The sequence below is a fragment of the Microcaecilia unicolor genome, chromosome 1 (genome assembly GCF_901765095.1).
Source record: "Microcaecilia unicolor chromosome 1, aMicUni1.1, whole genome shotgun sequence".
Classification (NCBI taxonomy): Eukaryota; Metazoa; Chordata; class Amphibia; order Gymnophiona; family Siphonopidae; genus Microcaecilia; species Microcaecilia unicolor.
In genome coordinates, this window is record NC_044031.1 from 158,343,612 (window position 1) to 158,364,196 (window position 20,585).

Consider the following 20,585-nt stretch of genomic DNA (forward strand, 5'->3'; position numbering starts at 1 on the left):
TCCTGATGTGAATGAAAATTTCTATAACTATGATAATTTAGAAGACTTGTGATGAAGAAATGAAAAACGGAATAAAAAAATATTTAAATAAATTATTTGAAGGTTTTTTTAGGCCTATGATGAAGGATAGTCTGTGTCTGTGCTAAATTTATCCTGGCCTTGTCCAGTGAACACGGCAGATCTTGGAGGCCTTTTTCCTCTTTATTTTATATTTTATAATTTATATTCTCATCCATTAGTGTGGAAATAAATTGTATTGCAACATTTGTTGATTAGATATTTGGAGATATTGCCTTTATAAAAAATAACCATGTGTAGAACTTCGTGTGAGGACAAGAATACAAATTCTTGTATGTGTCTCCAGTGCAGGTGCATTTGAGGGCAGATGATGTTTGGAGCATAGATGAAGGCCTGATTTATATGTGTTCTTTATAAAATACGTGCTAGGTATTACCCTAAAACATATCATATTGAATATATTGTGCTTTTCTTATTGTGCTGTTCAGATTCTGATGTTGCATTTTTATTGCTGTTGTAATCATTTTTGGGCTGCATCAAGAATGGTGGTCTATAAATTTTAATGCAAATGTAATCATTTTTAGATATTAGTAGTCTCACAATTTAATTTTCTCTTCCAAATGATTATCTAGTTTGTTTTTTGAGAATTTGCTATACCACCTATCAGTGTTAGCCACTATCAAGCAGGACACAATCTAGTAACAGGAGGTGTCAAAGCCCCTCTTCAGAATTTTGAAGATCCACTCACAGGTGGAGCACAATTCCTTGGGCTCTTCCCTTTCCCTGTTTTTCCTGGGCCTAGTGATATACTATAGTTCCATTCAATTCAACATATGACACTATCTCCACGCTCATAAGAAGAATTGATTCTCAGAGGACACTGATGCTAATGCTTCTATCCCTTTCTAAGCTTCTGACCCTATTCTTCCATGGCCATTTTGTGGAGAAAGACAACATTCTGCAGGAATAGCTGGACTTTGCAGCACCTGCTGCAATTGCTTTAATACACTTACATATGAATGCCGCCTTCAGTACTATACACTTGATTGAGTTGAGGGTTTGGTGGTTAGGAGGTGACCTCTCCAGTCAGGTAGGTCTTTTCTGGTGGATCATCAACAATTGGATATACTGGACAATTTTCTTTTAACGCCAACAAGGCTCAATGATTTCACTATTACTATTTAATCTTATTGGAGACCACTATGCCTCATTTCAAAATTCAGATATCATTGTTGTTTCTATTCAAATGATATCCAATTAATCATTTCCAAAAGTCCATGCAAATGACCACGTTGTCTTTCCTTGAAATTTAAAGTAACTCAAAACTGGCTACCTATAAGCAAACTTTTCTTGAATCTCAGCACCCCAATATGCCAACCTTTTTATGGCTGAGCTGGAAGAGACATTTCTGAATACATACCAGACCAAACCCCTAAAATACTACCGGTACATCAATGACATTTTTATGATTTGGACTGAGGGGGAAGAAACTCTGAAACAATTTTACAATTCCTTCAATACATACCATCCTACAATCAGATTCAAAATTGACTACTCCCCAGAAAAAGTCAATTTTTTGGACACCACGATTTCAATCAGCGATGGCTATATACAAACATCTATATACAAGAAACCCACAGACAGATGCAGCTACCTCCACAACTCCAGCTTCCACCCTTCACATACAAAGAGATCCATTATTTACAGCCAAGCCACAAGATACCACCTTATCTGCTCTGACCCAAGGGACAGAGACAGACACCTTGAAATCCTGACTGCATCCTTCGAACAGAAAGGCTACAACCCCAAAATAATCTCCAAGAATATTTCCTTCTCCCTCAAAACACCTAGGGGAAATCTGCTACAGTACAAAGAAAAAAAAACAGAGACAGAATCCCCCTTATAGTGCCATACAACCCAGAGCTGGAAAAATTAAGAAAAATCATAAAAGATCTTCAGCCTGTACTCTAGAAGGATGAATTACTGAAAGAGATATTCCCATCCCCACCAGTGCTGACTTTCCTACAGCCACACAGAAGTTAGCTCCCAACACAGACTCAAAAAGAAAAGAATGGCACACATCCTTGCCATAGATCCAGCTGCAAGCTATGCCAAAACATTTCTCAGGATCCCACAGTCATTCACAAAGGAAAAATATTCAACATAAAGGAATCCTTTACATGCTCATCTTCCAATGTGGTATACATCATTCAGGGTAAAAAATGTGACGAAGGATGCTATATTGGAGACACAAGCCAGATGCTAAAGACGAAATTTAATTTACATAGACATCACATGAAAAATGCTAGTGCTAGCCAGGATTCCACTCCTATGGGGCAGCACTTTACAAAACTAGAACACTGTACCAGTGATTTCTTAGTAAGAATCCTGAAAGGTAACTTTAAAACAATACAGGAACGTAAGACCTTTGAAGTCAGAAAGATTAAATATTTTGACACCCACCAGACAGGACTTAACAAAGATCTGGGTTTTCTAGCCCATTATAAACCATAAAGTTGTATTGCTCTGTTTATCACCCTTCTCTCACCTATCCACCCCCATCCTGTTAGACTGTCACTGAAAAATGCTTTGATGTTTCACTCATATATATACTGTCATCTACCAACATTTGCTTATTTCCGGTCTGACGAAGAAGGGCAACCTTCGAAAGCTAATCAAGAAATGTATTAAGTTATGTCCAATAAAAAAGGTATCATCTTATTTTCTTCTCCATGTTTTATTTTGTTTTATTTCTGTTGATTACCTTTAAAAGTGGACTAACATAGCTACCACACCTCTTGAATCCTAGCGAAACTGAAGTTTTCTGAGTAGGGAAACCACCTAACCCTGATGTACATAATACAGTTAAAATAGCTGGCATAGCCTTATCAGTGAAAGATCATGTTCATGTTATGGATAATATTTAGATAATTCATTAAAGGCCTCTTTTACAAAGCTGCTGTAAAAGTGGGCCCCGAGGTAGCATCGGTGTATGGATTCACCATGGGCTGAGGCCTCCCCTTTACCGCAGCGATTTCCCAGAGCCTCCCTTACAGCCACCCATTTAGGAGGCAGTAAGGCCTCCCACACTACCCGATTACAGCTGTAAATAATTCCGTCGATAGAAAGAAAAATGCATTTTCTAGCGCCAGAGTTGGTGCGCAGTAGACGCTGGGACTACGATCGGGCTCTTGGCGGTAGCCCGCAGGTAGGCCTGATTTGCTACACATCAATGTGGCCATAGCCCTACCACCCTTTAGCAAAAGGGCCCCTTAATTTGGAAAATAAATTAATTATATCTCTAAAGCAGTGGGACACACCTAGAAGTCAGGTTTTCAATGCATCCACAATGAATAAACATGAGAGATTTATATGCTCTGGCTACCTTGTATATAAATTTGTCTCGTGTATATTCATTGCAGATATCCTAAAAACTCAACTGGCTGCGTGTGCCCCAAGTACTGGGTTTATTTATTTATTACACTTGTACCCCGCGCTTTCCCACACATGGCAGGCTCAATGCGGCTTACATAGTAACAGCATAAAGAATTACAAATTTGTAAAAAAAAAAAAAAGAATATACAGTTTGTAGTGAACACAAAATTAATGGGGTTAACGGATAAGTAAATTGAACATAAGAGGAATTGGGTGCAGAAGGAATTGGGCGTTGGGAGGAAGGTGTAGAAAGATGGAAAGGAATGGATATGCAGTAGCAATAAGGATAATGGGAACATGGTCAGTGTAAAACAAATGTCAATAAGAATCATTTGGCTACAACCAGTCTAAAGCAAACATTAACAGCATGGTAAGCTTTGTGCATGGAGGCCTGAGACAGATGAAGAAAGGATGAGGAGGAGAGAAAAAGAAATTGAGATTGTAAAAAAGATAAATCAAAATGAGAGATGCCGGAGAAAAAAAGAACAAGAAAAAAAATGAGAATAGACAATGAACAAGAATACCAGAATCACTATGATGTAGTAAAAAGGCTTAGACTAGAAGGGTGGAAACATTATTTGCATTTTGTTTTTGTTTTGTTGTTGTTTTTTAAATTTAGGCATTGAGATGTGACTTAAATATTTTATTTTCAATATACTTGTAATCTGAAAAATTGTATTTGCAATCATTACAAATGAGCAGCTGTCTTTGTCACCTTGTACACCTAAAATGTACTAAATACTATAATTTGCTTTCATTTTTAAGGTTACTGATAAGGGTTGTAACCACAATTACTCTTTACTCTTGCCTTTTTTTTTTATCCTCAAACCACCACCTTCCTCCTTTCTCCTCTTTCCACCTACTCTTGCAAAGTCCACAGAGCAAACATGGGTGTCTGAGACATTCTGAGTCCCATATACATGATAAAATCTTAGATATCCATCTTAACAGTTACACTCTGAGTAAAACAGTGCCATCTACTGGGCATTTAGAGGAATAGTTATTTTCTCAAACATATTCCTCATTGATTGGAATTAATTGACATTTCTGACATGGCAACAAACAATAGCAGTTACCACATCAAAAGACACAATAAAAATGAGGTGTTCTTACTATGGAAATGAGAGGAAAGAATTTATTATTATTTTACTTTATTTAGAATGCTTGGAGGGGCATAATCGAACGGGGCACCCAAGTTTTCCTGAGGACGTCCTCGCAGGACGTCCCCACGAAGGGGTGGGGAAACCTGTATTCTCCGAGGACAAGCAGGCTGCTTGTTCTCACTGATGGGTGACGTCCTCGGCAGCCCCTCCAATCGGAATCTTCCTAGCAAAGTCCTTTGCTAGCCCTCGCGCGCCCGCGCGCACCGCGCATGCGCGGCCGTCTTCCCGCCCGAAACCGGCTCGAGCCGGCCAGTCTTCTTTCGTCCGCACTCGGTACGGCTGTGTTTTTTGCCGTGTTGAGCCCCGGAGAGTCGACCTCGCGCGTCCGTTATCTAATCGACGTGTTTTTTCTTCGGAAAAGTTATTTTCGTTCGGAAAGTGCTCCGGAAACCCCCTTGGGTTTCGTTTGCCCCTTCCCGTATTTCCAGTTTTTGCCCCGGTAAGTTTTCTTTCGTTGTCGGGGTAGGCCTCTTTTCGGCCTCGGTCGAGATTTTTCTCCCTTAAAGTTTTGGTGCTCCAAATTCGTCATTTCGGATTTTGACTTCGCCGGCATGATTTTTCCGCCCATGACATCGAAGCCTTCCAGCGGCTTCAAGAAGTGCACCCAGTGCGCCCGGGTAATCTCGCTCACTGATAGGCACTCTTCGTGTCTTCAGTGTCTGGGGGCCGAGCACCGTCCCCAGAACTGTAGTCTGTGTTCCCTCTTACAAAGGCGGACTCAAGTAGCGAGATTGGCCCAGTGGAACGTTTTGTTCTCGGGCTCTTCGTCGGCATCGGCACCGGGGTCATCGTGTGCATCGGCGTCATCAGCGTCCAGACCTTCTTCCTTGGCTGCCAGTGCATCGAGTGCATCGAGGCATCGGCCCTCTGCATCGGCGCCGAGACATCGGATAGCTGCATCGACGTCGGTGGTACCGGGACCTCGTCTCCTGATGTCGTCGGACGGTGGTGCATCGAGTGGAGTGCAGGTGAGGGCTGTCCATTCCCCTGCTGGTGGCGGTGAGCCCTCGGGTGGGTCTCCTCCTACCCTGAGGGCTCCTGCGGTACAGCCCCCCCGAGACCGACCTCCTTCGGCCTCGGCCCCGAGGAAGCGACGGCTGGATTCTACGTCCTCCTCATCGGTGCCGGGGAGCTCCGGTGACATGCTTCGGAAGAAGTCGAAGAAGCATCGACACCGGTCCCCTCCCCGCGTCGGCACCGAGAGCTCTGGGTCGCCGAGGGAGTCGGCACCCAGCAGGCATCGGCACCGAGAGGACCGCTCACCCTCTGTTCAGGAGGTGTCGATGCGCTCCACTCTGGACAGCCCGGAACAGCCTCCACGCCCGGAACAGGTTCTGACGTCGACGCCTGCATCGACCTCCATGCCTTTCTCTGCAGCCGCTCTGAACGAGAGCCTCCGGGCCGTTCTCCCAGAGATTCTGGGAGAGCTGTTGCGCCCTACCCCTCCGGTACCGGCGGTGCTTGCGCCTCCGGTACCGTCGAGTGTGGCGCTGGCTGGCCCATCGCCCGGGGTGAGGTCCCCGACGTCGACTGCGGCCACCTCCCAGGAGGGCTCCCCGACTACGTCGGCGGAGGGAGCTTCGCCGATGCGGGCGAGGGAGTCTACCTCTCGACGCCCCCATCGTGGACGTGGCTCCACGGAGTCGAGCCGGGCACGGTTGCAGACGCAGGTCCGTGAACTTGTGTCTGACACCGAGGGTGAGGCCTCGTGGGAGGAAGAAGAAGACCCCAGATATTTCTCTGACGAGGAGTCTGAGGGTCTTCCTTCTGATCCCACTCCCTCTCCTGAAAGACAGCTTTCTCCTCCCGAGAGTCTGTCTTTTGCTTCCTTTGTCCGGGAGATGTCTACGGCCATCCCCTTCCCGGTGGTTGTGGAGGACGAGCCCAGGGCTGAAATGTTTGAGCTCCTGGACTATCCTTCTCCACCTAAGGAAGCGTCCACTGTTCCCCTGCACCATGTCCTCAAAAAGACATTGCTAGCGAACTGGACCAAGCCTTTAACTAATCCCCACATCCCCAAGAAGATCGAGTCCCAGTACCGGATCCATGGGGACCCAGAGCTGATGCGCACTCAGTTGCCTCACGACTCTGGAGTTGTGGATCTGGCCCTAAAGAAGGCTAAGAGTTCTAGGGAGCATGCTTCGGCGCCCCCGGGCAAAGACTCTAGAACCTTAGACTCCTTTGGGAGAAAGGCCTACCATTCCTCTATGCTCGTGGCCAAAATTCAGTCTTACCAGCTCTACACGAGCATACACATGCGGAATAATGTGCGACAGTTGGCGGGCTTGGTTGATGCTCTTCCCCCTGAGCAAGCCAAGCCTTTTCAGGAGGTGGTCAGGCAGCTGAAGGCGTGCAGAAAATTCCTGGCCAGAGGAGTTTATGACACTTTTGATGTTGCGTCCAGGGCCGCTGCTCAAGGTGTGGTGATGCGCAGGCTCTCATGGCTGCGTGCCGCCGACCTGGAGAATAGAATCCAGCAGCGGATTGCGGACTCGCCTTGCCGTGCGGACAACATTTTTGGAGAAAAAGTCGAGCAGGTGGTAGAGTCTCTCCACCAGCGGGACACCGCATTCGACAAGTTCTCCCGCCGGCAGCCTTCAGCTTCTACCTCTACAGGTAGACGATTTTTCGGGGGAAGGAAGACTGTTCCCTATACTTCTGGTAAGCGTAGGTACAATCCTCCTTCCCGACAGCCTGCGGCCCAGGCTAAGCCCCAGCGCGCTCGCTCTCGTCAGCAGCGTGCGCCTCAGCAAGGCCCCGCGGCTCCCCAGCAAAAGCAAGGGGCGAGCTTTTGACTGGCTCCAGCAGAGCATAGCCGACATCCAAGTGTCAGTGTCGGGCGACCTGCCAGTCGGAGGGAGGTTGAAAGCTTTTCACCAAAGGTGGCCTCTCATAACCTCCGATCAGTGGGTTCTGCAAATAGTCCGGCAAGGATACACCCTCAATTTGGCCTCCAAACCTCCAAATTGTCCACCGGGAGCTCAGTCTTACAGCTTCCAGCACAAGCAGGTACTTGCAGAGGAACTCTCCGCCCTTCTCAGCGCCAATGCGGTCGAGCCCGTGCCATCCGGGCAAGAAGGGCTGGGATTCTATTCCAGGTACTTCCTTGTGGAAAAGAAAACAGGGGGGATGCGTCCCATCCTAGACCTAAGGGCCCTGAACAAATATCTTGTAAAAGAAAAGTTCAGGATGCTTTCCCTGGGCACCCTTCTCCCCATGATTCAGCAAAACGATTGGCTATGCTCTCTGGACTTGAAGGATGCCTACACACACATCCCGATACTGCCAGCTCACAGACAGTATCTGCGATTTCAGTTGGGCACACGCCACTTCCAGTACTGTGTGCTACCCTTTGGGCTCGCCTCTGCGCCCAGGGTGTTCACAAAGTGCCTAGCTGTGGTAGCAGCGGCACTTCGCAGGCTGGGGGTGCACGTGTTCCCATATCTCGACGATTGGCTGGTGAAGAACACATCCGAGGCAGGAGCCCTGCAGTCCATGCAGATGACTATTCGCCTCCTGGAGCTACTGGGGTTTGTGATAAATTATCCAAAGTCCCATCTTCTCCCAGTGCAGAAGCTCGAATTCATAGGAGCTCTGCTGGATTCTCGGACGGCTCGCGCCTATCTCCCAGAGGCGAGGGCCAACAACTTGTTGTCCCTCGTCTCGCGGGTGCGAGCGTCCCAGCAGATCACAGCTCGGCAGATGTTGAGATTGCTGGGCCACATGGCCTCCACAGTCCATGTGACTCCCATGGCCCGTCTTCACATGAGATCTGCTCAATGGACCCTAGCCTCCCAGTGGTATCAGGCTGCTGGGGGTCTAGAAGACGTAATCCACCTGTCCACGAGTTTTCTCGAATCCCTGTATTGGTGGACAATCTGGTCCAATTTGACTCTGGGACGTCCTTTCCAAATTCCTCAGCCACAAAAAGTGCTGACAACGGATGCGTCTCTCCTGGGATGGGGAGCTCATGTCGATGGGCTTCACACCCAAGGACGCTGGTCCCTCCAGGAACGCGGTCTACAGATCAATCTCCTGGAGTTGCGAGCGATCTGGAACGCTCTGAAGGCTTTCAGAGATCGGCTGTCCCATCAAATTATCCAAATTCAGACAGACAACCAGGTTGCCATGTACTATGTCAACAAGCAGGGGGGCACCGGATCTCGCCCCCTGTGTCAGGAAGCCGTCAGCATGTGGCTCTGGGCTCGCCGTCTCGGCATGGTGCTCCAAGCCACATATCTGGCAGGCGTAAACAACAGTCTGGCCGACAGATTGAGCAGGATTATGCAACCTCACGAGTGGTCGCTCAACTCCATAGTGGTGCGCCAGATCTTCCAAGCGTGGGGCACCCCCTTGGTGGATCTCTTCGCATCTCGAGTGAACCACAAAGTCCCTCAGTTCTGTTCCAGGCTTCAGGCCCCCGGCAGACTGGCATCGGATGCCTTCCTCCTGGATTGGGGGGAAGGCCTGCTGTATGCTTATCCTCCCATTCCTCTGGTGGGGAAGACTTTGTTGAAACTCAAACAAGACCAAGGCACCATGATTCTGATTGCTCCTTTTTGGCCGCGTCAGATCTGGTTCCCTCTTCTTCTGGAGTTATCCTCCGAAGAACCGTGGAGATTGGAGTGTTTTCCGACCCTCATCACGCAGAACGAAGGGGCTCTTCTGCATCCCAGCCTCCGGTCCCTGGCTCTCACGGCGTGGATGTTGAGAGCGTAGACTTTGCCTCTTTGGGTCTGTCAGAGGGTGTCTCCCGCGTCTTGCTTGCTTCCAGGAAAGATTCCACCAAGAGGAGTTACTTCTTTCTGTGGAGGAGGTTTGCCGTCTGGTGTGACAGCAAGGCCCTAGCTCCTCGCTCTTGTCCTACACAGACCCTGCTTGAATACCTTCTGCACTTGTCTGAGTCTGGTCTCAAGACCAACTCTGTAAGAGTTCACCTTAGCGCAATCAGTGCATACCATTACCATGTGGAAGGTAAGCCGATCTCGGGACAGCCTTTAGTTGTTCGCTTCATGAGAGGTTTGCTTTTGTCAAAGCCCCCTGTCAAGCCTCCTACAGTGTCATGGGATCTCAATGTCATTCTCACCCAGCTGATGAAACCTCCTTTTGAGCCACTGAATTCCTGCCATCTGAAGTACTTGACCTGGAAGGTCATTTTCTTGGTGGCAGTTACTTCAGCTCGTAGGGTCAGTGAGCTTCAGGCCCTGGTAGCCCAGGCCCCTTACACCAAATTTCATCATAACAGAGTAGTCCTCCGCACTCACCCTAAGTTCTTGCCAAAGGTCGTGTCGGAGTTCCATCTGAACCAGTCAATTGTCTTGCCAACATTCTTTCCCCGTCCTCATTCCTGCCCTGCTGAACGTCAGCTGCACACATTGGACTGCAAGAGAGCATTGGCCTTCTACCTGGAGCGGACACAGCCCCACAGACAGTCCGCCCAATTGTTTGTTTCTTTTGATCCCAATAGGAGGGGAGTGGCTGTAGGGAAACGCACCATATCCAATTGGCTAGCAGATTGCATTTCCTTCACTTACGCCCAGGCGGGGCTGGCTCTTGAGGGTCATGTCACGGCTCATAATGTTAGAGCCATGGCTGCGTCGGTAGCCCACTTGAAGTCAGCCTCCATTGAAGAAATTTGCAAAGCTGCGACGTGGTCATCTGTCCACACATTCACATCTCATTACTGCCTGCAGCAGGATACCCGACGCGACAGTCGGTTCGGGCAGTCAGTTCTTCACAACCTGTTTGGGCTTTAGGATCCAACTCCACCCCCCGAGGGCCCTGTTTGTTCTGTTCCAGGCTGCACTCTCAGTTAGTTGGTAAATTTTTTAGGTCAATCTCAGTTATATCCTCGCCGTTGCGAGGTCCAATTGACCATGGTTGTTGTTTTGAGTGAGCCTGGGGGCTAGGGATACCCCATCAGTGAGAACAAGCAGCCTGCTTGTCCTCGGAGAAAGCGAATGCTACATACCTGTAGAAGGTATTCTCCAAGGACAGCAGGCTGATTGTTCTCACAAACCCGCCCGCCTCCCCTTTGGAGTTGTGTCTTCCCTTGAAGTATATTGTCTTGCTACATACTGGACTGGCCGGCTCGAGCCGGTTTCGGGCGGGAAGACGGCCGCGCATGCGCGGTGCGCGCGGGCGCGCGAGAGCTAGCAAAGGACTTTGCTAGGAAGATTCCGATTGGAGGGGCTGCCGAGGACGTCACCCATCAGTGAGAACAATCAGCCTGCTGTCCTCGGAGAATACCTTCTACAGGTATGTAGCATTCGCTTTATCGAAACAAGATGGACGTCCATCTTTCGTTTCAACAATACAGTCGGGGACGCCAAAATCTCAACATTTAGGTCGACCTTAGAGATAGTCATCCTTAGAGATGGTCGTCCCCGGTTTTCGGCGATAATGGAAACCGAGGACGCCCATCTGAGAAATGACCAAATCCAAGCCATTTGGTCGTGGGAGGAGCCAGCATTCGTAGTGCACTGGTACCCCTCACATGCCAGGACACCAACCGGGCAACCTAGGAGGCACTGCAGTGGACTTCAGAAAAAGCTCCCAGGTGCATAGCTCCCTTACCTTGTGTGCTGAGCCCCCCAAAACCCACTCCCCACAACTGTACACCACTACTATAGCCCTTAGGGATGAAGGGGGGCACCTAGATGTGGGTACAGTGGATTTCTAGTGGGTTTTGGAGGGCTTGCTGTTTCATCCACAAGTGTAAGAGATAGGGGGGTGGGCCTGGGTCTGCCTGCCTGAAGTGCACTGCAGTACCCACTAAAACTGCTCTAGGGACCTGCATACTGCTGTCATGGAGCTGGGTATGATATTTGAGGCTGGCATAGAGGCTGGAAAAAATATAATATTTTTTTAGGGTGGGAGGGGGTTAGTGACCACTGGGGGGAGTAAGGGGAGGTCATCCCCGATTCCCTCCGGTCATTTAGGGCACATTTTTGTGGCTTGGTCGTAAAAAAAAGGACCAAGTAAAGTCGCCCATGTGTTCGTCAGGGACGCCCTTCTTTTTTCCATTATCGGCCGAGGATGCCCATTTATTAAGCATGCCCCAGTCCCGCCTTTGCTATGCTTCCGACCCACCCCGTTAACTTTGGTTGTCCCTGCGACGGAAAGCAGTTGAGGACGTCCAAAATCGGCTTTTGATTATGCTGATTTGGGCGACCCTGGGAGAAGGACACCCATCTTCCGATTTGTGTTGAAAGATGGGCGCCATTCTCTTTCGAAAATATGCCTGTTGATGTACTACCTTAAGGCATATTGCACCACTAAGCAGTTTACATTAAAATTAAACAGATTTGGAGAAAAACAAAAAGGAACAAAGTTACAGGTTCTAAAAGGAGGAGGGAGAAAAGAAGCAGGGTAGATGGGAGGGAGATGGAAAAAGAAAGGAAGAAAGTAGGGGAGAGGCAAGAAGTTGCAGGATGTCAACCATGAGTGGAATGGAACAACCAGGTCTTTACTGCAGTTTTTTAATTTTTTATAGGTTGATTCTGTCTGAATGTCCATTGGTAAGGTCCCAAATAACAAAAGGCAGATTCTCGAGTTCAATCTAGCCACAGTTGTGAAGGAGGCAGTAGTGCTAGCAAGAATAGTTGAGAGAGACAGACAACTTGAGCAATAGTTTATGGAGTGAGTTGGGGAGGCTAACTAGTCTTGTGTGGAAGGCATGCATCCCTTGAAAATAACCAAATGTACAAACAATAGCTCTTTACATATGAATTAGTATAATTCCTTGGACCATCAGAAGGTAGATTTGTATTGAAATCTTCACCATAATGGTGGTGTGACACCAGAGTTCCTTATCAGTCCAAAACTATTTTATCCAATTTTAATTTTTTGTAATATTTTAATGGTATTTGTATCTTTTTTTTTGTTTTCCATAAAATATCTTAAAGAAGTAATTATTTGATTTTCAACTAAATCTTCACTTAAAAATGATCCCAGCTCAAATTTATTCGAAAGACTTTATTTATCTTGTATTGTCCATAGGCTGTAAGCTTCTAATCCTTCACATCACAGCAAGTCAGTCCAACATAGCGCCATGTTTCGCTTACTGGCTGCATCAGGGAAGGTGACTCTATGAAGAAAGTTCAGAATAAGCATTCTCTATCATATGTCAATATAGGAAATATAAATAACAGGTCCAATAAATTCTCACACCCACTTCACTTCCATGGTACACTTCACATGAAGCCTTTCATCAAATTCAATATGGTGACGGTATCAGATGTAAGCACTATAAATAGGTATCACTGGCAATCACCACCAATCAAATCATACTAGGGAATGCCATTCAAGTTGTTCATTCACCGTTTTCAACTCAAAAATCCACTGCTGTTCCTTATAGTTTAAAAGTCTTTCATATTCCCCTTCCTCCCACCCACATTGTTCAGTATCAGTAACTCGCCATTTAATATCTGAAATAGTTTGTTACATCTGAAACCAATAACATACAACTGGTGCAGATAACTGTTGGGTATTAATATGAGACATGCTCTGTAAGACATATTTTAATAGATTGAGTAGTTCTGGCCATATACAGTTTCTGGCAAGAGCATAAAATCATGTAAACATAAGTTGAATTATAGATAGTATTCACCCTGGCAAATATTTGTTGAGTAGTGATTGGAGGATACCAAATAAGACCCTCAATAGTATTAGCACACTATTGGCAATTGCAACATTTAGAATGAGTAAAATGTTTGCTGACTTGAGCTCACAAACTGATTCTGCTGAAGATATTCACGTATTGATTTACCTCTTCGTAGAGCCATTATGGGAGGATCCAATGGAATCAATAAAAAGCTAACTATATGTCAAAGCTTGGTATACTTGCTGAAACAGAAGATGGTAAACTTGAATAGGGTAGAATACAATTAATTTCTTGTGACTCTCTTCAAGGATATTGTAATAAGAGGTTACAATGAGCATATCTAGCTCTAGGATAGGCTGTTCTGATTATACTGTAGGAATAACCCTGTCCAATAATCACTGTTTAAAAAGAGAAGCTTGATATTTAAAATCAGTCAATAAAGAACAGATTCTTCATATTCAAAGGAATTGACTGACATGAAGACTATTTTTTAACCTGTGTGGATGGAAGCTGTACCATCACAATAAATTATTGCAATCCATTGTCCTTATATAGAGTGTCATATTCAGACCTCCTCCAGTTTTAACAAAAGTAACATCAAAAAAATTGATAGCTTTATTACAGTGAGTCATAAAAAATTGGAGAATTGATTCAACCATTGATGAAAATCAAACAAAGCAGATTCTGTGCTTGTCCAAATTAAAACAAATAATAATAAATCAACTAAGAATCTCCTCCAGCTGATAATAAATTGAAACCAGATCCGTAAAGATGTTCTTCTAAAGTAGCTATGTATAATGTGGCTATATTGTATTTGATGAAAGGCTTTATGTAAAGTGTTCCATAGAAGTGAAGCGGGTGAGAGAATTTATTGGACCTGTTATTTCTATTTCTGATATTGACATATGACAGAGAATGCTTATTCTGAACTTTCTTTACAGAGTTGCCTTCCCTGATATAGCTAGTAAGCGAAACATGGCGCTTTGTCAGACTGACTCGCATGTAGCCTATGAACAATCTAATATAATAATTTGCTCCTCCAACGTTCCAATGTGTCTCATTGGGATCGAAACCATCTTCTGACGTCACTTGGAACGTTGGAGGAGCAACTATGCAGAAGCAGGCTTTTCAAGTCATTTAATAAGAACCAAACTCATCTTACTCTTTCTTTGATCTGTGTGGTGGTGGCTCTGAAAAGAGCCTTTGGGTTTATAAGAGAATCAAGCAAGATGCACAGCTTCACGGTCCCCCCTCCCTCCCAGTTCCATGGTCGTCATCCCTCCCTCCCTTCCTCCCTCCCTCCCTTACTTCAAGTTCCAGGCACCCTCCATCAGATTTTTAAAACTCATCTTCACTTACCACATCGGGGTTACAGCGGCCAGCAACAGTGGAACACAGCGTGCATCCTCGGCCCTTCTCTCTCTCTGTCAGCAGAACTGAGAGAGAGAGAGAGAGAGAAGGGCCGAGGCTGCACGCTGTGTACCGCTGCTGGTGCCCGCCGTAACCCCGACGTGGTAAGTAAAGATGAGTTTTAAAAATCGGAGGAAGGGAGGGAGGGAGGGATGATGACCCTGGAACTGGGAGAGAGGGAGGGGGACCCTGGAACTTTGAGGGAGGGAGGAGGAGGGAGGGGGACACCCTGAAACTGGGAGGGAGGGGGAAACACTGGAACTCGGAGGGGGGCCCTGAAACTGGGAGGGAGGGGGGGCCTGGAACTCGGAGGGAGGCGGAGGGGGGAGGTGTGATGATGGAGGGGGCAGGGGAGAGATGCTGCACATGGATGGATGGAGGAGGCAGGGCACAGAGGATGTTGCCTGCATATGGATGAATGCAGGGGAGAGAGCATAATTGGTGCACACGGGGGACACACTACACTCACTCACACAGACAGACAGACACACACATTCGGTCTCTCTCAATCACACACTCTCTCTCTCTCTCTGACACACACTTTGTGTCTCTCACACATACTCTCTCTCTCTCTCTCTCTCTCTGACACACACTCTTTCTCTCTCACACATACACTCTCTCACACATACTCTCTCCTAACAGTTCCCTTTAAAACATAATTGCCATTAGAGGACAACCTTGCTAGCACCCGTTTCATTTCATTCAGAAACGGGCCTGTTTTACTAGTACAAAATAAATAGTCTTTTGAATTAAACTGGGATCATTTTTAAGTGAAGATTTAATTTGAAAATCAAATAAGCAATTACTTCCTGAAGATATTTTGGGGCCATTTTACTAAGCCGCATAGGTGCCTATGCGTGCCAGATTGGAGTTGCCGCCCGGTTACCATGTGGCCCTTGCAGTAATTTCAATTTTGGCACGCATCTGCTACTCGCGTCTAAAAAATATTTTTTTTATTTTCTGATGCGTGGCAGCTATGCGTGTCAAGTGGAATTTGACGTGCGTAGACCATTACCGCCTGGTTACCACGTGAGACCTTACTGCTAGGTCAATGGCTTGCGGTAAGGTCTAAGACCCAAAATGGGCATGCAGCAATTTTCATTTTGTCGCACGTCCATTTTCGGCCCAAAAAAGGCATTTTTTGTAGGTACGCTAAAAAATAATTCTGCGTGCACCCAAAACATGCTTCTACACTACCACAGGCCATTTTGCAGTACACCTTAGTAAAAGGACCCTTTAATGAAAAACAAAACAGATAAAAATATCATTAAAATATATTTAATATTAGATTTTGCTCACACCTTTTTCAGTAGTAGCTCAAGGTGAGTTACATTCAGGTACTCTGGATATTTCTGTGTCCCAAGAGGGCTCACAATCTAAGTTTGTACTTGAGGCAATGGAGGGTTAAGTGACTTGCCCAAGATCACAAGGAGCAGTAGTGGGATTTGAACTGGCCACCTTTGGATTGCAGGACTGGTGCTCTAACCATTAAGCCACTCCTCCTCCTCAACATATAGATGAGTAAGAAAGAATTAAATGGTTTTGGACCAATGAGGAACTTTGGTGTCATATTACCACATCATTATGGTGAAGATTTGAATACAAATCTACCTTCTGGTGGTCCAAGGAATTTTATTAATTCATATGTAGAGAGCTGCTGTTTGTAGATTTCACTGTTTGAGCTCCTGCTACTTCATAAAATTTGTAGTGACCATGGTTTGAATACTCCCTTGAAAATGACACATAACACTTTAAGGGCACTGTTTACTAAGCCGCGCTAGAGGTGCGTTAGCGTTTTTAGCGCACACTAACCATTAGCATATGCTAACTCTGTAGGTGCCCACAATATTCATATGGGTGCCTACACAATGTGCGCTAATTTTGTGCACTCACTAAAAACGCTAGATTCAGTGACAAGGAATGGGGTCTAAGCCTTTTTTTCTCAATCATACTGATTTTAGTATTCTTGTTCATTGTCTCTTCTCATTTTCTTTTCTTGTTTTTTTTTTTTTCGCCTCCATCTCTCATTTTGACTTCTCTTTTTTTTATAATCTCACTTTTCTTTCTCTCTCCTCCTCCTCATCTCTTCTTTTTCTGTCTCATTCTCTCATTTATCATCCCACGTTATCTTCACACATCACCTCTTACTCATTCCTCCCACCTTTCCTGTTTTTCCACCACATCTTATCCATTTCTGTGGTGGTAGGGTGACGATATTGTACTGCCAGTTCCTTGTGATTGTAACCACAATATTATCACACATGCCCCACTGGCAGAATGCCAGTAGCAGATTTCCACATCATTTAAATGTTGGTTAAGAAAGGTAATATTTGACAGACAGATTTCAGGAGCAAAAAATAACCTTTAGAGCAGTGGAGAGGTTATAGTATGGCCTGCACAGATAGGGTGAGACTTAGCCTCCCATGGCTCCACTACACTTTCTTTTCCTGACACTAACTCTTCCCAGTCTTCTTCCCCATCTCAAACCACTACATATCTCAGGACTATACTGCTCATTTTTTGCTGTCATCACCTCATCAGCCAATTTGTCTTCTACCTTATTCTCATCTATCAACCTTCAACATTCTCTTTCTTTCATCTAACCATTTCCATTCTGTCTGTTTAGATTTCATCTTCATCATTTTTGTGTTGTCATGCCTCCCCTACTCTTCTCCATACTCTTGCTTCTTTCCTGCTCTCTGCTTGGGATATCAATCCCAATCCTAGTCCTCCAACTCTCACCCTATCTGCCCAGGTCAAACTATAACCTCTTCAATCTTCTTTCTATCCCTCTCCTTCCTCTCTGTTTTCTCCCTTTCTCATGTACCCCATGAGATTTCTGCTCTGACACAGTCTCCGTCTTCTTGCCATGAGACTTCGCTTTTTCTTGAAGACTCTCCTTCAGTTGCTGTCTTGTGTCACAGAGGTTACTTTTTCTCCCATACACCTTGCCTAATGGGCCTCAGTGGTTGTGTTGAGCTGCTATTCTCTCACCTTCTTTTAGATTTCAACCTCTTCTTCCACCTCAGTCTTACTGATTTTCTTCCTTTGAAGTCCACTCCTTCCACCAATCCATTACCTCTCTGGCTAGCAGTCGTTTAACCGTCCCCTGATAAGTCCTTCTTTTCCTTTCTGATTGACTTTGAATCTCGGCTTTCCTTTTTCCTCAAACTATTCTCCCCTTCCCTCATTTTTGGAGACTTCAACTCTAATGCCTCTGTTTCTTGCTTTAACTTCCGCTTTCGATTTTTATATTAAGACCTCTGAAGCAGACATTGGTTGAAACATGGTCCATATCAGGTCATTCAATAAAATCCATGGGAGAAATCCTTGAATCCTGTGGTTGATCTGTTGATGTCTGTGGCCACTCTTTGTTATTTTTTGGTCTCGTGAATGTGGCAGTTGTGAACGGTACCCTCTTTTCTTTTTCCAAATAAATAATAAAACAGTCATTAAGAGGTAAGAGAAATAAAGAGATCTAGCAAAAATGCATAAAGAGAAGGTACCAATGTGAAGGAACAGAAAAGTTTATACAGTGAAACAACTTATTTAAGTAACATCTTAGTTCTATCTTTTCTTCCTTACAATCAAGGAATCTTGTGTTGCCTTGAATTCTGTTCCTATTTTAGCATTAGGAGTCCATTCTATGCTTTCTGTGAGGAAACATTTCTTAATATTAATCCTAAATCTATAGCTTTTCAACCTCATGTCATGACCTCTTGCCTTACATGTTTTTTTGTAAGGAAAAAATATTACTTTTTGCACACTATTTAAGAGGGTTTAGATTTTTGACACTACATTTTTAATTTATAACTTTGTGGTATTCAAATATCTCTACACTATTCCTCCTCTCTTTTAGGGACTATGTATTTATTTAAGCCCTTATGCCTCATGTAGGAGCCCTTTTCTCATCTGCCTGTACACTGTCTATACCAGGGGTTTTCAATGGGATATCCTGAAAACCCAGACTAGCTAGATGTGCCCCGAGGACTGGGTTGAAAACCTGTGGTCTATACCCTTCTAGAGGTATTTAACAAACAGAATAAGAACATATGCTAGATCAGTGGCAACTTTGAGACGTTTGGATATGATCATCTTGAGTTCAGTGTCCTATTTGGCGCACATCAGTATCTCCCCCTCACTCCATCGCGTTTATACAGCATGGTCTAATTAACAGTTTTTGAATTTTTGTGCTTCTTTGCAGAATGCTTCTCAGACCCAAGCCACTTCCGAATATTCTTCATCATCTTTATAGCTACATTTCTGATTGGATTACTGACTATACTGATCATCAGACAGATTATCCTGCAGTGGAATATGAATAAGGTTAAATCTTCTGCTAACTGTGGAGTATCTACAGCCAGAAAGGTAACTGTATTTTAATTAGTGAAAAAATATGTTCCGCTGGTTGTATTTTTCATGGAGCATTCTTAACTTTGCTGTCAGATGACAATTGTTTTCTTTTCTTTTCTTTTCTTTTCTTTTAAGGAGTCAAAGTTTTTCCCCGAGGTTTGCACAAGAACAGCAACATACAGACATGACAAGCCAGAAGAAATAAATATCAGCATTAGCAAGTTACAAGTTAATGAAACTTTCCTGTACAAGTCTTGAGGACAGGGTTTGCCAACTGAAAGATTTTAATTAGACCATTTTCTCAAGGCGCTGCTGGAATACAAGTGCTTCTTGTTTCATGCTGTGTTTGGGAAATGGTTGACTATGAGGACTTACATAAATATAGTAATATGTTAATGTGAGTATGTCTGAAGTTATAGCTGCTGGTTTTGTGAGAACTTTTAAAAATGTGCATTACTACTGTGTGAGACCAGAAGTGTCATTGTAGCACTTTAGCCTAATTGAATATTTCTTTGTACAGAATGTAGTTGTAAACAGGTGTGGCATAGCATTGGTTTCACTTTAGCTAGCACAGGTGTGCTTTAAAGGATGTCCCCCAAAACATTAATGCTATGCTGAGTGCATCCTCTTTCCACTATCAGAAACTGATAAAACGGCAAATGGCCAGGAAAAAAATATATGAAAATTTAAACAGGAATATTTTCTGTGTGCCTATTACTACTGCCTTTATAAGGTTGGCATGGTAGTGAATTGCCCACTGCCCTGGTTGTGATGCCAGTGTTCAGTCTTAAAGGTGTGTAACCTGCCTAGGGTAGCGGGTACAGCTCTGGCTGCCTTGTTGGGCAGGCTGGATGGACCATTCAGGTCGTTATCTGCTATCATTTACTAAGTCATTTCTCCAATATGTCTCTTGATTGTAGTGGAATTTTAGAGAGCCTCATCAAGAACTAATGAAAAGTTTGACTATGGTTCCCTAATAAAGGGCCTCTTTTACTAAACGGCGCTAGCGATTCCCGGTGCGGCAAATGGAAGCCTATTCAATTCCTATGGGCTTCCTCTCATTTGCTGCACGGCATTGTAAAAGAGTCCATAATGAAAATATTCAGAATTAACAACACTCCCATTAACTTGATTCAGTGCCAGAGCTAGAATGTCAAATCTTCCCCAGGTCTTTCTTATGAATTGCTGAAGATAAATACATATATATTTTTTTCTATTGTAAAATAATGTACGTGACAGGTGAAGAGGCAGATAAGGTATTTCATAAGAAAAACCTCATATCTTTATTTAAACACTGAAGATCTGAAACCTTATTAACATAGTAAATGACGGCAGATAAAGAACTGAACGGTCCATCCAGTCTGCCCAACAAGATAACTCATTTTACATGGTATGTAATACTTTATATGTATATCCAAGTTTGATTTGTCCTTGCCTTTCTCAGGGCACAGACCATAGAAGTCCACCCTGCACCGGTTTTATTCTTCAAATGCCGGTGTTCCCACCCATGTCTGCTAAGATTCCATAGATCCATTCCTTCTAAACAGGATTCCTTTATGTTTATCCCACACATGTTTGAATTCCATTACCATTTTCCTCTC

At 44.8% G+C, this 20,585-nt stretch overlaps 1 protein-coding gene across 1 annotated transcript in view; it reads left to right on the forward strand.

Annotated features, from left to right (window-relative positions):
• Positions 1 to 20,313, forward strand: part of ITGB8 (integrin subunit beta 8) — a 321,665-nt gene extending 301,352 nt beyond the window's left edge. The window contains 2 exon segments of the mRNA XM_030201630.1: positions 18,836 to 18,999; positions 19,120 to 20,313. Of these exon segments, the coding sequence (XP_030057490.1) occupies positions 18,836 to 18,999; positions 19,120 to 19,242 (287 nt within the window). The 3' untranslated portion in view covers positions 19,243 to 20,313.
• The last annotated feature ends 272 nt before the right edge of the window (positions 20,314 to 20,585 follow it).